General features: G+C 34.7%; 1 protein-coding gene across 1 annotated transcript in view; it reads right to left on the bottom strand.

Moving 5' to 3' along the window:
* Window positions 1-16,626, bottom strand: part of LOC149547825 (uncharacterized) — a 30,257-nt gene that overhangs the window by 2,402 nt on the left and 11,229 nt on the right. Inside the window, exon 3 of the mRNA XM_089791861.1 lies at window positions 132-4,876. Coding sequence (XP_089647987.1) covers window positions 132-4,876 — 4,745 coding nt within the window. The remainder of the gene's footprint in view (window positions 1-131; window positions 4,877-16,626) is intronic.

Raw genomic sequence — 16,626 nt, forward strand, 5'->3', positions numbered from 1 at the left:
TTGCTAGATGAAAATGTGCATGAAAATCAACTTTTCTTATTTAATAAGGAGAATGTGTGCTTTGAAAAACACCAATACATACCATAAAACAGTCTATTTCTTTGCAAGGTTATAAAAATTAGTGATATTACCTTAAGTTTGTGAGTGTCCATTTTAAGGACATTCATTTGATCCAAAACTTCTTGTTTCAACATGCATAAGTCTTCTTTGAAGGGGCCAAGTAGGCTGAATAACATTGTGAATTTAGCTACTGCATTGTTCTTCCCAGTTTCCAGATCACCAATGTTTTGCTCAAGCAGTTTAATGTGAGCAACCTGATTTGTTGCCTCAGCATCTTGTTTCATCTTCTCTTCTTCAAGCTCCCTATTCTGTAATTGAAGCAAGTGACATGTATGATAGATCTTTTGAAATCCATCTTTTAACAGTACATTCTCTAGCAGAGTAGATTGCAGGGCTTCAAACATTTCCTCTACACCTAGTTCCAACATAGTAGCCTGGTCAGTTTGATTTTGCAATTGACTTCTTAGTTCATCTCCTTCTTCTTGAAACTGTAAAACATCACTCTGCAGCTTCTTTTCCTGCACTTCACTAGAAGATAACTTCTCGCTAAGAATCTCAATCTGTCTTTGCATACCATGTAATTCCTCTTTTTCTTTTGTCTTGTTTTCGTTTGCATCTGATAATTCTTGCTTGAGATGAATATTCTCATCTGTCAATGAGGACATTTGCTGTGAAAATTCATTCACAGTCATTTGAATTTTGGCATGCTCCTGTTTGACATTTTCCATATCTTTCAACAATGTTATCTTTTCTTCATCAGCAGCTTGCAACTGCTGCCTTAGTTCACCAAGTAGCTTGTCCTTTTCTTTCAACATGTCATCACCAGTTTGTCGCTGAAGGGTAGTTTGCTCACACTTTTCATTAAGTAGCTTAAACTCTCTCTGCAATGTATCTGCATGTCTCTTCTCTTCAAGGAATGTTTGCATCACCTCCTGAAGTTTCTGCACCTCAGCTTCTAGCATTTGTGATTTTCCAGCAACACTTTGAATTTTGCTTTCAAGCTCCATTTTCTCTTTGTGCAACTTGCTTAAACTTTCAACCAATTGCTGTACATGCTCATCCTTTTCGAGGATGTTACCCTCCAATATAGTAAGAAGATTCATTTGTGTAAGTGTTTCAACAATAAACATTGTATTTTCTTGTTCAACAGCACAAAATCTGCCTTGTAATTGATCAATTTGTGTTTTAATTGCATTGTAGTCTTGTAGAGTTCTATGATGTTCATCTTGCAATAACAAGTGCCCATCATGGGAACTAACTAAAGAGTGTTGCAGATTCTTCATTTCTTCTTCTAGATTTCTTTCTGATTCTCGGAGATGGTTAATCTCCTCTGTCATTAAGGAAACTTGCAGCTGATGTTTTTTCAATGTCACTTGATCCATGGCATGTTCCTTCTTCGTGCTTAACAAATCTTCTGCCAATATTGCATTTTCTTCCTCAACAGCTTGCTGCCGCTGCCTTAATTCATCAAGCACTTCATCCTTTTCTTTTATTAAGTAACTATCAGTTTCTACTTGATGACTCATCCGTTCAAACTTTGCACTGAGAAGAGTAAATTCACTCTGCAATGCATCTGCATGTCTCTTGTCAAACTCAAAGCTTTGTACGGTTTTCTGAAGTTGATTCATCTCAACTTCTAACATTTGTGATTTTCTTGAGCCTGTTTGCACCTCATTTTCTAGCTCTTTTTTTTCTGCATCTAACTTCTGTAACCATTCAAACAATTGCTGTATTTTCTCATCCCTTTCACTAAGATTGCTTTCTAGGACAGTTAATAAACTTAGTTGTGTCAGGACTTCAGTAAGAAATATCTGGGTTTCGTGTTCAGAAACACAAAATCTGCCTTGTAATTCTGCAAGGCGTGTGCTGACAGAATCATAATTTTGTAGAGTTCTGTGATGTTCATCTTGCAACATCAAATTTGCATTTTCACAACTCATTAAAGAATACTGCAAATTCTTTGTTTCTTCTTCAAGATTTCTGCCTCTCTCCTCAGCAACTTGCAACTGTAATCTTAGGCTATCTGCTGCATGTTGTGAAATTAAAAGATCCTTTTGCAACTTCTCTAAGTTCTGAGAACTGATTGTAGCCACTTCCTCAAGGGAATGTTTTTTTGATTGCATGGCAGATATGTCTGTTTTCAACTGTTCTACATATGTACTCATTGCTGACACGACAGTCGAAAGTCTCTTGTTTGCTTCTTCAAAACACAAACGATCCATTTGAATGATTTTGACTTTTTCTATAATATTATCAAACAGCTGCATGCTTTGTATATGTGCATCTTTCTCTTGCCACCCCACAATATCAGGTAAAAGAAGTAAGTTTTGAAGTTTTTGAATCTGTAGTCTCAGTTCTTTGTTAAATTTCACTTCCAAAGAGAGGTTATCCACCAAGGAAACAGTTTCCACATTCTGTACATGTATTTCCCTTTCTGCTTTTGCCAACCTGTCTTCTACAGCTGTAAATTCTTGAATATGTTTTTGGCATTCATCTGATAGTGATGCATTCTTCTTTTCCATTTGATCTAATAATTGCTTTAACTTCCCCGTCTCAGTTTGAGATTTTTCCCGTTTTTCAGTTTCTTCTTGTATTTGAGTCCTCAGATCCTTTCCATCTGCTTCCAATTTGGAAACCTGTTTTTTCAAATAACTTATTTGACTATGACATGCTGTGATGTCAGAATCAGCTTTTTCTTTCTCCCCTTGGGTAACATGCAGTAGCTCACGAAGGTGTTCAACATTCCCCAATGTGTTTTTCAACTTCTCCTCTAGCTCCAATTTTTCTTTTTCAAGTTGAGGATGCCTTTTCTGGAAGTCATGTAAATGAGTTTCTAATATGTTCATCTGGTTTTTCTGCTGCTCGTTTTCAGTTGTTAGCGTAAGCTTCTCTTCCTGCAAATTCTGGTATGACAGATGCAGATTTTTTATGTCATCTTTAAGCCTCTCTACCTCTAGTGTATGGACTGACACCAGATCTTCTATGGCTTTCTTTCTCTCCACCAGCTCTTCCTCCTGTTGTTTTAAAATAGTTTCCATTGTTGAGTTCTCATCATTACATTCTCTGCAAAGCTCTGTCAATTTTTGGTTATCCTCTTGCAGACTCACAAAATATGACTGTAAATTATTCAGATCCAATCCTAATGGTTCAATTTGCTTCTCAATTTTCTGAAATCTTCTGTCTAGATCGTTTCTTTCCTCTCGCAAGCAGTACAGTTCTTGTTGCAGAGCATTCCTTTGGTCCACACGAAATGCAACAGCATTTAACAAATCAATTTTCTCTTGTTTCATCTTGAAAATTTCCCCTTCTAGATCCTTGATGGACATTGATCCAGCTGAGATTTGTTCAGACATATTGCTATTTTGTTTTTGTAGCTGAGAAATCTCTCCCTCTAGAAATTCTATTTTTTTATTTGCGTCTTTAAGCCTCTCGGTTCCAACTTGTATTTCTGCTGTCAACATTTTTTGACGTTCCTGGGACTCTCTTAAAGCCTGTTGGCAGCTTTTCAAGGCTGTGTTGACCCTTCTGCTGCTAGTAGTCTCATCTTCTAGCCTCATTCTAAGTTTTTTTTCCTCATTGCGCATAGAAGTTAATTCTTCTATTAGCATGCCTGTCTTCTGGATTATATGCCCCTTCTCTAGCTGAACAGCATTCTTCTCACTTTCTAAGTTCCGTGTCTTCTCTTCCATTACCTTCAAGTGTATAGCTCCAGCTGATAACTCATCTTTAATCCTATTGTTTTCTTCTTGCAAAAGAACCAACCTAACCTGCAAATCCTTTTCCCTATTTTCAGACATCTGGAAAAGAATTAGATCATTTTGGCGCTTAAGAATCAAATCATCTTTTTCTTCATGTAATTTTGAAAGAGCCTGTTGAAGATTTTGAGTTTCTTCTTCTGCCTTTTCCAACCGCTGAACACCCTTCATAACCAATTCACTAAGCCTCGTATTCTCTTGTTGTAACTCATTAAGCTCATCTTGAAGGTTATGCATTTTATCATTTATATCTGCATTTTGTTCATAAAAATCCGCAGACTGAATTCCTTTTTCAGTGCTCCCCTGGTTTGAGTTCTGCAATCCTGCCTTTAAATTTTGCACTTCTATTTGAAGATGTTCATGTTCCTTGCTTTCAATTTCTAGTTTGAATCTTAGAGCTTGCCCTTCATCGTCAAGCTCTTTGTTTTGCTTCTTCAAAGAAAATAATTGTTCCTCAAGAGAGTTGATTTGTTTGACTTGAGACAATGAATCGTCTTTCATTTTCTGTTTTTCTATTTGGACATGATTCAGATCCTCTTGCAACTGCAATATCCTTTTCTCTAGGGTCTTGTATTCTTCGATTATACCACTCAGCTGCTTCAATCCCTGTAGTTTTGCCATTTCACTTGCATCCTCTGTTGCATTAGGAGAAGATATGGCCTTGTTATTCATCTTGTTATTCATCTGAGAAGGAGAATCTACTTTCTGACCATTATCACTTTTTTGCATTTCATCAGTATCAAATGCACTCTTTGATTTTTGTGGACTTCCAAAAGATTGGTCACTTGCCCATTCCAAGCTAGATGCTTGAGGAAAGTCTCCATGCAGCAGTGTGTGCTGCATCTGGTTTGGAAATGCCTCTGCGATGCTATGATGCACTTGCCTCAGCTCCCCAGAAATGTGATCATATCTCTCTGCTAAAGCACGATATGCTCTATAAAACTCTTCAACCAAATGCACGAGCTCTGGTCGTTTTTTGTAATACATTTCTGCCCGCTTGGCAAATGAATCTGCATCCTCTTCCAGTAGTTTCAACATGGCATTGACGTTGGCATCCATATCTAGGAAAAGTACAACAATATTATTTACAAAATATCAAACTGAATATTATTTGCTTTCATTCTGAATTATATAGATATTTGCAATTTCTAGACATCAGTAATAAATAATATGGAACGCAATGATGTCATGATAAACCATAATAAGTCCTAATAATGTTGTTGCCTGTGACAAAAAATGCAAGAAACAATACATAATATCATAGTAAAAACACCAAATAATAATAAAAAGAAATAAGAAAACACATCGCTTTTTTCAGATTTTCAGTCATACATATAAAATGCTCCTTTTTCAGATTTCAGATAGCGTGTGTCTACGTTGACTACTCTCTGCAACCTTGGTCGAATTCAATTTGTTCCATATGGGAAATTCTATATGAAGATACTTTTAATTTTAAGATATTTACTTGAGAAAATTCCTCTTGTTTTTTCCTTTTGTTTTTTCTTCAACATATCATACATTTGCTTAGACCTGTCCCTTATCTTCTATTTTACAATGCCTACTATGCTTCATATGATGGCCTTTTTTAATAGGGCAAACATCAGTGCGAAGTTTTAAATAGCTGTGTAAGTGGTAGGGTGACAGTTATGATGAGCTGAGAATAATATGGTAAAGACCACAAGGCCTATGCTTATGATGATTTTGAATTTCAAATCACTTATTTCCAGTAAAAATAGCTAGCCTTCTTGAAGCACATTGTCAACAATAGCCAGTTAGTTCCGGGGGAATAAAGACACAGACAGACATAAAGATAAGGTCTTTTCATATATAAGATACTCTTCAATGATAGACACAGAAACTAAATCTCCAGCATGGCCTTAAAGTTTACTTTTAGTTCCCAGCCTACCAAACATGCATCTTGGGCACATGAACTTCCTTTGCAAACAAAAGGTTGTCTTCACTTTATCTTATAGATATTTGTCAAATTTATCCCTTAGGTTTCAGTCTCATGACAAGATTGAAGAAAACAAGGCTTGCTTAGCATAATAGGATGTGATCCAAGATATATTTCACAATCTACAGCCTTGGTCTTAGCCATACCTGAAAGACACTTTTAACTCACTTCAATGCATGCCTTCACCTGAATGCGTTTTGGTAAAAGTTTATTGTTTTTGGATTAATGTAAAAACAGGTTTTGAGGGGACCCGAAACCCCATACAAAAATTAGCCAAAATAAAGCATTAAGTCCATATTATCAGCATAGAAACAGGTTTTAAAAGGACCTGAAACCTAAAAGATAAAACATTATAATTCAGTACAAAATCCCCTAAGGGAAACACCTTATTGCTACTGGAAGGAACAGCAACCAGCAAATACAACCAGAGCCAACAACCAGTACCAGCAACCAGAACCAGTGACACACAAGGAACAACCTAAAAAACAAAAAGGGCAAAAAGAAACAGCACTGCACTTATACGAGCTCCTTCACAGCTTTGGCCAGGCTTTTCATGAGACTAGCCACTTCCTCAATACATTCTTTAGCAGTCGAACCTGGTCCCACCTCAATAGCCTTCTTTATGGTTAGTCCAGTGCACTTACTGGGACCCCCAATCAGAGAAATGGCCACTGGGGAACAATCTCATCAGCACTTCTCCTTCCCAGGCTGGCAGCAGCAGCACATAAACTTCTCGTCCTCAATCTCATCAGTAAAAGTTTATTGTTGTGTCAAGTTTTTTACATTAATAATTGTGTATGATTCATCTCTTAATCTGTGCAAAATTTTAAAAGAATATGGCAATTATTGGCTCTTGTAGAAGGAATCAAGGATAGAAGAAACGTATGGGAGCAAAAACTACAAATATTGAGCAAAATAAAAGTGTAAGGAAAACTCAAATGTTCCTTCATGACCATTTAGCAAAGCAAATCAGATATGGATATATAGACATAGATCTTCACTGACAAGGAGGTTCATAGAACAATTGATGGTAGAATACAGACCCTCAAATAACACAATTAAAGAACTAGCCATCTACTTTTAAAGTTTAGACCCCCAGTAGAACAAGCATAGTCTTGGAGGATAATGCCTTTATGGCAATAAGATTAAGGAAGACTTCATCTACAATACATCAAAAACATGCGAACCCAAAGATAAAGCATATCATTACAGCACAATTCCCTTTGGTTTTCTAATAATTTTGTGATACCACTGGCAAGAGAAGATGTCGACTGATGATCTAATTGATTGGTAAATCAATGTACAGTTGCTGGGCTTTAGAAATTTGATTTTTCAACATTCAGTTATTGTTCCCAATGGCCAATTCCTCTATATTTAATAAAGAACAAAGCAATATTTACTTACCCTATGTACTGGGAAGGATAGGTTGGCTACAAAGGGCAAACATTAGGTGCACAGACATAGAAACACCTTACCCATACCAAGGTAGACAATGACCTATTAAAGCAGTTCATTAGAAAGTGGAGGTGCAGGAAGAATAATGAGTTATAGAAGAATGATATATTGGTAATTTGTTATTAATATTCCTCATAATTTCTATTCAAGTGTCTCTAGTTAAAATACATGACGTGTATGAGAAGTTCAATTATAGGCACACAGATAATATATGCTAATTGAGAATAATCCATATGATATGTTTTAGAATAGATGCCACATTTCTTCATTCTAATTTTCATCTTAGTGGACTGACATTTCTATGAATAATCTAAAGAACAAATCTTGCACACTGCATAAAATCTGCTTTTCAGAATACTTTTTTAACATTCCTTTTCTCTTTAAATAACACATGCATCTATATGACCCGAAAAATTAGGTCTATATAACTAGATCACTCAGGTCGTAGTGTTTTAGGTTGATTAGAGTTCTGGTACTGTAAAAGCATAAATTCTCAAAAAGGTCCAATTTCTGCAATCTTTAAAAAATCTCAGCCAAAAAGAACTTTTTAGTTCCCCGAAAGCACAATTTAATCAGCCATTATTTTCAACAATTTTATAGGTTTAAATGGGGAAAAAATCTCCCAGAAAACACGATCACTATCCACCAATTTGTTGCGAAACCCTAATTTCATGAAATTGCCTTCTGTTGATTTTTCGCGCATACTTGAATGCTAGCCTCCAAGACATGGTTCACCATCAAAGACTCACTAGATTTCATTAGATTGCTGAAGAAAATCACAAGTGCAGACCTTGAATGCGTATATATTTCTAAAAGATGTCAAGGAAATTTTAAAATGGAGACACATTCTTCAATATGCTTCTGCCTTTGATGTTAAGAACATTAACATTGAATAATTAAGAGAAGTTATTTTTATCTCAATATTCCACGCTAATGTCATTTACCTTAGGCTTGTAGTAATGCTTTCGATGAATATAAATCCAAAGACAGAATTTAGTGGGAAATAGTATACAATATCACAAGTACTAGGGCTTCTATCTGATTAGCCAGATAAAAAGCCAGTCTAAACTGAAATGAAACTCTCTTTTTTAAATGAAACTCTATTCGCTCAATATCAACCTAACAATGTTTTTTCTTGGGATTTTTCTGATCCTAACTATTCAAAACAATTTTAAAATTTCAAATGTCAACAATAATATAAGGTGGTTGTTTACATTATAAACATTGGAGAACTGGAACCAGAGTTGTCCCTATAAGAAAATTAAAATATAAACTTGTGATGCTGAAAACAATGAACTTCAGCAATACTTTTTTGGTTGAATTTAATTTTCCTATATAATCTACAAGCTTAATGCTTTCTTAATTGGTGAGAATAGTTGCTTATAATCCATGCCCTCCAAATGTTAGGGACTACCATTTAGGCTCATCACATACATAAAGGTTGAGAAGGTCTGCAAGGAGTACAATAGAAGTGCATGAATTCTTTAGACATGTAGTGTAGTATTCCATGCATGTTAAATAGTTATCAGGCAAACTAGTACATGCATTGAGAAAAAGCTTGCCCTAGTCTTGGGGGCTAATCTGAATCCCTCCCAAGCAGACCTCTTATATTTTATCTTTAATGATCCCGATAGATTTCAGCAGCTACTGTTCCATTGAAAGGGAATGTGCCTCGTGCTTTGATTTTGCATTAGAACTTGTACCTAAACTCTCAAATTCTCAACTCAAGGTCCAGCACTGTAATTAAGTGTTAACTCCATCTACTTGTATGCAAAATCAAGAAAAAAATTCTTGAATAATAATAGCTAAAATTGTGGCAAGTAGTTTCTCTCATGTTTGTACTAGCAGGTTTTTTTAAACAGGTTTCTTTTTATCTGATGGAATTATATTAAACACAGCCTTTAGTATTTTATAAATCTGCTGAAATAGTTATCAATGAGAACATTCCAATATCATTTATGGCCTTTTCAGATATAAGACTCTATTTCCAAAGAACTTCCTATTACTCTGTGAGTCTGTCCTGAGCTATTTGATTCAAAACCTACTATGTTGAACTTTGCATTTGCTTCCTCTTCCATATAATTTCCCCATCAAACTCCTAATATTAATCCTATTTCACACTATACTAGAAATTACAAGTACTAGCAAATCACAAATATGAACCAATTGATTCCTGCTTCATAATTTATGATGTTTGCTCAAAACAAAAAGACCTTATTAATGATTTTTTTTTTCAGCCGAGGGATTTTGAGATCCTAGAGGCCAACTTGGATAGTCATGAGGTTGAATGACTTAAGAGTGGTTCTAAACTAGGAGCTTCATCACTAGGACTTACAGCCTTCTAACACAGCTCTATTTTTAGTAGAGATACCAATTGGCTAAATTTGATTTTTGGAACTTTGTACTTAGTTGACTCTCTACAAACTAAATTGTAATAGAACTTTGGTCCAATGTAACCATCTAGTTGTTATTTATGCACTGTGTAAGCATTCTTTGCGCAATACATGTAATTAGTGATATGAATATTAACAAAAAAACTCATACTTTCTATAATTTATGGGTTAAACTCTCTATTTCATTTGCTCTCTATATATCTATACCATGGAAATACCCTTAAATTTCAAAAAAAAAAAAAAGTTTATCTTTTTTCTCCAATTTGTTTTTTAAAAAAAAAAAATCACCAATTTTTTTTGTATATTAAACTTTTGGTTTGTTGATTTTTTGCCCAAACATTTTTTTTCCTGCTATGGTTCGTAGATGTTGAATTTCTGATTGTGCTCATCAACCACAGGCAAACCATCAGGTATGTTGCCTTCTCAACCATAATAAACTCTTATCATCACCCTCAAGCACAGCATCTCCTTAATAAAGCAGATTGTATATTCTTTTATTTTTTGTATCCAAAAGAGGAAGATAAATCTTTCTTTATATCGAACAAATAGGATTCACAAGGGATGCCACCCTTCCAAAGTTTGGGCCCTCATCAATTAAATATTAATATAATAATGTTGAGCACCTCAACATAATATAATAATTATTATACTATTATATAATAATTATATGATAATAATATAATTGCTATAATTATATTATCACAAAATAACATAACTATATTATTAAAGAGATGATTATATTATCAATATAATTATTATATTATTAATAATCAATAATATTTTATACTAAGGTCGAAGGCCAATTAGCATATTGTAGCTCTAGTTCGACCCAAGAAGGGATCTGACCTAGCTACAAAAAATCAACACTCCCTTTTATCTAGGGAGGATTCCTTTTGAACAACCAAGTCACATGGTGACAAACATCATGGTTGCTCCCAAAGGACATACCATCATGGCTACTACTATAGGTTGGAGTGAGGGCTGATACTTTAAACTTCTCTCAGAAAGAAGAATGCGACAAGGGTTGATACCTCAAACTTCTCTCACAAAGAAGAATGCGACAATGGTTGATACCTCAAACTTCTCTCATAGAGAAGAATGCTACAAGGGTTGATACCTTGAACTTCTCTCACAGAGAAGAATGCTAGAAGGGTTGATACTACCTCAAACTTCTCTCATAGAGAAGAATGCTACAAGGGTTGATACCTTAAACTTCTCTCACAGAGAAGAATGCTACAAGGGTTGATACCTTAAACTTCTCTCACAGAGAAGAATGCTAGAAGGGTTGATAATACCTCAAACTTCTCTCACAAAAAATAATGCTAGAAGGTTTGATACCTCAAACTTCTCTCACAAAGAAAATTCTACAAGGGATTGTACCTCGAGCTTCTCCCTCTCGGAGAAGAACTCATTAACAAGGTCTTCATGATGATGTAGCTCTCTCTAAAACAAATATCAACCTTTTGACCTCCTCATCCAAGGTTGCTTCCGATGAAATGTTAGATTCCCTCTAAATCTGATATCAAACTTCAAACATGATGTGCTCCCCTTGTCCAATTCTCAGCTTATTCAGGTTGTAATCACCTGCTCTAAATTAAATTCCCCTTCAACTTGAGACAAGTAACAATTTCTCTCCATAAGGCTTCCTTTGTGTTGCCACGACAAAACTCTTCCTTATTTAAATTCCTTGTTTCATTACTAATCAACATTCTCTAATTTTATTTATGTAAGGGTTGGTATTTCACTGACTCTCATCTCAACAAACATTACTACTTGCATGCTCTCACCACCTCAAGGAATGCAAAATGGTGTGTTGAGTCATCTTAAATATCGAGAAGGATACCAACTGAGCTAGAAGCAACTCACACCAAGAAGGAATAATATGAAATCAAACCACATTCATATTGTTGGAAAAATCTCCAGTGTAACAATATCTAACTTGACAGGTTTCTTTGGAAGGCACTTACAACAACCACACACAGAGAATTTGAAAAATATTGGATTTCCCTAGTTTTTGCCAGCACTGCAAACAAGAATATCCATATATAGCAAGTTGTTCATAACCAATACCCTTGAGCAAATGTATAACCAATATGTTGTTGCAGGACTTCCTTTGATCGATGTTGGCGCAATCTTCTCACCCCCCTATGTCACGTACACGCGAAAATAATCAGGTTAGAGACTACATAATTTTATGTTAATATGATTGCTATGGGCCTGGTCTTCAATTACTATCAATTGTATTCCTAGGTTATCCTTTCATCCATTTAATCTTGTTCAGTCTTTGTAATGGAAAGAACCTGTCTATCAATCGTGAGTTTCTTGCTTCAACATTAGCAACACATGTAGGGACAATTGCTAATTGGTCATCCCTTTCACTTACAGAACCCTACATGGTTTGAGTTACACACCTAGTATCTAACTCTGTTAGCTTTCGTAGTCCTCAAATTACAACTCTTCTTTTCAAGGGTCTAAATCATTGAATATTATGATGATTCTATGCCTCGTTGAAAGTAGGATTTTTATATCAACATATACTAGCACGAGTCTTCATCACTAGTGACATTGTGGTCATAATTTCCATGAACCATATTCATATCTAACTCTTATGATATTTACTCCAAACAATTTTAATTTTTTTTTTTTTTTTTTTTTTTTAAGTTAATATAATGTCTAGCCATACTCCAAACAATTGTTCATTTGTTTGCATCCTTAACAAGGTTTATCCTGCAACCAGCGAAGTGGGATAGTAAAACTATTTTAAGGGAGCCTATTGATTTGAAAGTATTGGTCCTTTTCTTTTCTCCCGGACTCTATTTTACTACACAAAGAATCTATTTAGACTCCTTCAAAAATATTAATCATACTCCTCCGTTGCTCATACCATAGTTACAACCATGGGAAGGTTATCATCATCATTTCCACACGACTAATGAATTAAAGAAAAACCACCAGCCAATAAGGGTTCGTAGTTGGCCACAATCTATACAAATGTCATCATAGATGGCTTCCTAAGCCCTCTATTATGCCCCCTTCATTCTCGTGGGCACCAATGAGAGTTTGTAATTGGCCACTATCTATATGAATGTCGTTATAGATGGCATCCCGAGCCCTCTATTGTGCTCCCTTCATTCTTGTGGGCACCCATATTGCCCTTCTCCAAAGAAAAGTTTTTGGTATCAATTGTGCCACCTTCACTAACCTTTTTCCTTTGTATCACCAATTTCTTATTAGGAAAATCAGAACATCTTATTCATGCAATCTATTCAATTATCATTGTAAGAAGCAACAAGTTGTTAATCCTTGGGGTAGTCAAATATTAAAACACGACACCCAAAGTTCCCAAATCTTTGTCAATAGTTTCACACTAGCATGCACAGCTAGTGGGGATGAGTGCCAAAGGTAAGGACGCTTGAATTCAAAAGCATTTTCTGGTAATTCGCTTTCAAATTTCATATTATCCAAATACAATTGTTGTGCCAAGCTCTCTACTAATCAATTGGGTTTGGCTCTCCAGTCCCTTACGTCCAACAAATCTCAAGGAAATTTAAGGTTGGTGCTTGCAAGTCCTTGCTAACCATCTTGAAACTATGCAAACATGAATTAACTTTCCACACTCGAAAAAAAATGAAGAGCAAAATACTTCTAACCTCACAAGCTTCAAGGAAGGCTTACTCTAATAACATGTTGGATTTTCAACAGTGCTCATAAACCACAGGAAAACCATCAAATTTGTTGCCTTCCCAACCATAGATGATAACTCTTATCATCACCCCTAAGCAAAGCATCTCCTTAATAAAGGAGATTGTATATTCTATATTTTTGTATCCAAGAGAGGAAGATAAATCTTCCTTTATACCGAACAAATAGGATTCACAAAGGGATGCTATACTTCCAAAGTTTGGGCTTTCATTAATTAAATATTACTATAATAATGTTGAGCCCCTCGATATGATATAATAATAATATATAATTATATAATATAATTATATAATATAATTATCATATAATTATATTATCACATTATCTCACTAAATAATTACATCTCACAATAATATAATAATTATATTATCAACATAAATATTATATTCTTATTAAACAATAATCTTTTATAATAAGGTCAACATAAATATTATATTCTTATTAAACAATAATCTTTTATAATAAGGTCAAAGGCCAAATAACATATCATAGCTCTAGGTCGGCCCAAGAACGGATCCGACCTAGCTACAAAAAAGTCATCAATAGAGAGCTAGGAGACACAACTTTACACTTCTTGATGGGTCATGTTGGAATAAAGGCGCATTATGTTGGTTAAGAATGAATGGGAGATTTTTAGAAGTGTTTAGGAAAAAGCTGTACACTTCAAAATAACTCAAGAAAATTGTTTTGGTGATTACTTGCTTTCAACAAGCACAATACATGTACATTGCCCAACAAATGCGCATTTCACCCCAAGCAAAATCTGCAATCTCATCAATAAGTAGCCAAAGCATGATTTTCGAAGAGTTCATAGTTTCATTTTCTCGTTTTCCATTTGTTTTGTTTTTCCATGCATGGGAGACTCAAGGGAGGTTGTGATTTTCTTCTCCATGAAATTTGTGGGGTTAGTTCTAATTGTAATGTGGATTTGTTCATTCTTGAACTCTTGCAAGTGTGTTGTAGCTAGTCTTTTCATGGTGAGAGTACTTGTAGGTGTGTTAAGAGTTGGAAAGCTGTTGTGGGAGCTCATGGGTGTTGTTATGATATTGTAAAAATCTGTAATCAGCCTTTCAAATGTGGAACAAAGGACTATTTACACTATAGAGCTTGAACTCTTAACACAACTAGGGTTTTATCCAAGACATATTGTGTTTGTATGTCTAATGTATATGTTTCTATTTCTTATATCCAAATGGTGAGAATGTATACGTGTTTTTCTTGATGTACACTTGTCTTTATTAATTTGACATTCATTTTAAAACATTAAGTGTCCAAGTTGAGAGCATTTTTTTAGAGAAATATCCTCTCCATTTACAAATCATTATATTTTGATTGAAGATAACATAAAATTGCCTCAAGAGCTAGAGTAAGCACTCCATTGTTGTCCTTCAAACATTTGTGAGGGGCTAACATGCCAAGTTTTGCACCAAAATTAACAGAAAAATGTGTACTTAATTTTCTCAACATTTTTGTGTTGTTTTATTATCCTAGCATTCTCTTGATATAGGTTTTAACATAGGTTGGATCTCCTCACACACATTGGAAATAGACTAGAACATAAATCAGATCATTACACAATGTCACTTACTTCATGAAACGTGTAAGGCTTGTAAATGCTACTCTTTACCTCCAACTATAGCAAACTAAGTTTGTCTTTAAATACCCAAATTTTTCCATTGTGGTAATTAAGTATTGATAACTACAAATTGCAGCGTTGCGGAGCTTATGTTGTAATGGATTAAATATTGCATTTTAAAAGATATATGTTGATTGTAATTAGGATTGACTCTTAACACTTCAAGATAGAAAATATTTTAAGAGATATAATATAGAAATCAACCAATTTTGACAGTATATTAGCTCCTAAGAATTGGCAATTGTATTCCATTAATACACCTATCAAGACAAATTTGGTTTACATAGACAGCCACATTTGCTCTATGTTCCACAAAGATACCTTCCTTGACCTTTTAGGAACATAACTGCATTGCAAAAGGTTTGCCTCACAAAGCTCAACTGACTCTTAACTACAAACATAAACATTTTGGAGATGCATAGAAAACAGAAACAACAAATGAGGTTAGCAGGTCATCCTTTTCCCAAAAAGTAAAGAAATAAGAAAAAGATAAAGAGCCCAAATTGAATTGAAATTTAATTTATTGTCTTGGTTTGTGGCCCTTGAACCAAAATTGGACCAAAAAGAACAAAAGATAGCTTTCTTCCATTACAGACTATTTTTTCATTACCAAAAAAAATATTGTAAAAAGCAAGGTGTAGCTTGATGTATGAAAAGTGAAGCAGCAAAGTGCAGCCTTAGTGAGCAGTGAGCAGTGAGCAGTGAGGAGAAGTAGGACAACAATGAAGCTTAAAGTATGCTTCTTTACTTTTTCCATAATTCAATTCAAAGTTTCAACAAAAGAAAATTTTCCTTATCTTCTTTTAATCTATATACATTTTGTGCTTGCATTTTTGAAACCTTAAAAAAATGGAACTATCAATTGTATTGACAATGCACCCTTAAATGAGCTTAAGGGCAACACAATAAGCGTTAACTAAAAAGCAAAGTTGTCTAAATAAATATGTTTAAAAATAGACTAAACTAAGAAAACTAAAAATAAAGTCTAAATGACCATTAACTAATGGTTCTAGAAGAACAAGCTAAGTTTAGCAAGAACCTAAGATACTAAAAATAATCTAATAAGCTCCCTTAAAAGTCATTTTATCAACTAACTTGTGGAAGATTGTATGTGTCTTATGGTCATAAACCATTCAGAACATTGTGTTACTACTAAGAGCCTCCTTGGATTTGCAGAATGTCAGTGACCAAGAGTAGCCAAAAAAAAGCAGATAAGGATGTCTCCTCCTTTAGAGTGATCTGCAACAAGAGACAAGAGCCTGGCGCTGACTTTGTCACTGAGATGAGTCTATCACTAACTCTCCCAGAATTTGCAAAATCTCTTATCAAAAATATTCAAAATACATCAAACCTATTTTTGGATAACACAAACGACCTTCGTTTTAGATGAAGACAAATATTGAGAACAACTGCCATGATTTTGAGGAAAATTTGGCAAACCCTCCAAACTTTTGCAGGAGAATAGGATGGCCCAAACTGCAAGATACTTGATTTGAAGATAACAAAGCATTGTTTTCTCAGGAAAAAAAAAAGTAAAAACCCTAAAACAAGAACACCTGATAGAAAATCCCCACACAAAGTTAGGGAATTACAAAAAATGGAAAACAATTTTTGAGGAAAATTGACCAAAACCAAACATGATTTTTGAGGTGAAAAATTGAACAAAACCAA

The sequence above is a fragment of the Cupressus sempervirens genome, chromosome 7, assembly GCF_028749045.1.
Source record: "Cupressus sempervirens isolate cs-2001-9-10 chromosome 7, ASM2874904v1, whole genome shotgun sequence".
Classification (NCBI taxonomy): domain Eukaryota; kingdom Viridiplantae; phylum Streptophyta; class Pinopsida; order Cupressales; family Cupressaceae; genus Cupressus; species Cupressus sempervirens.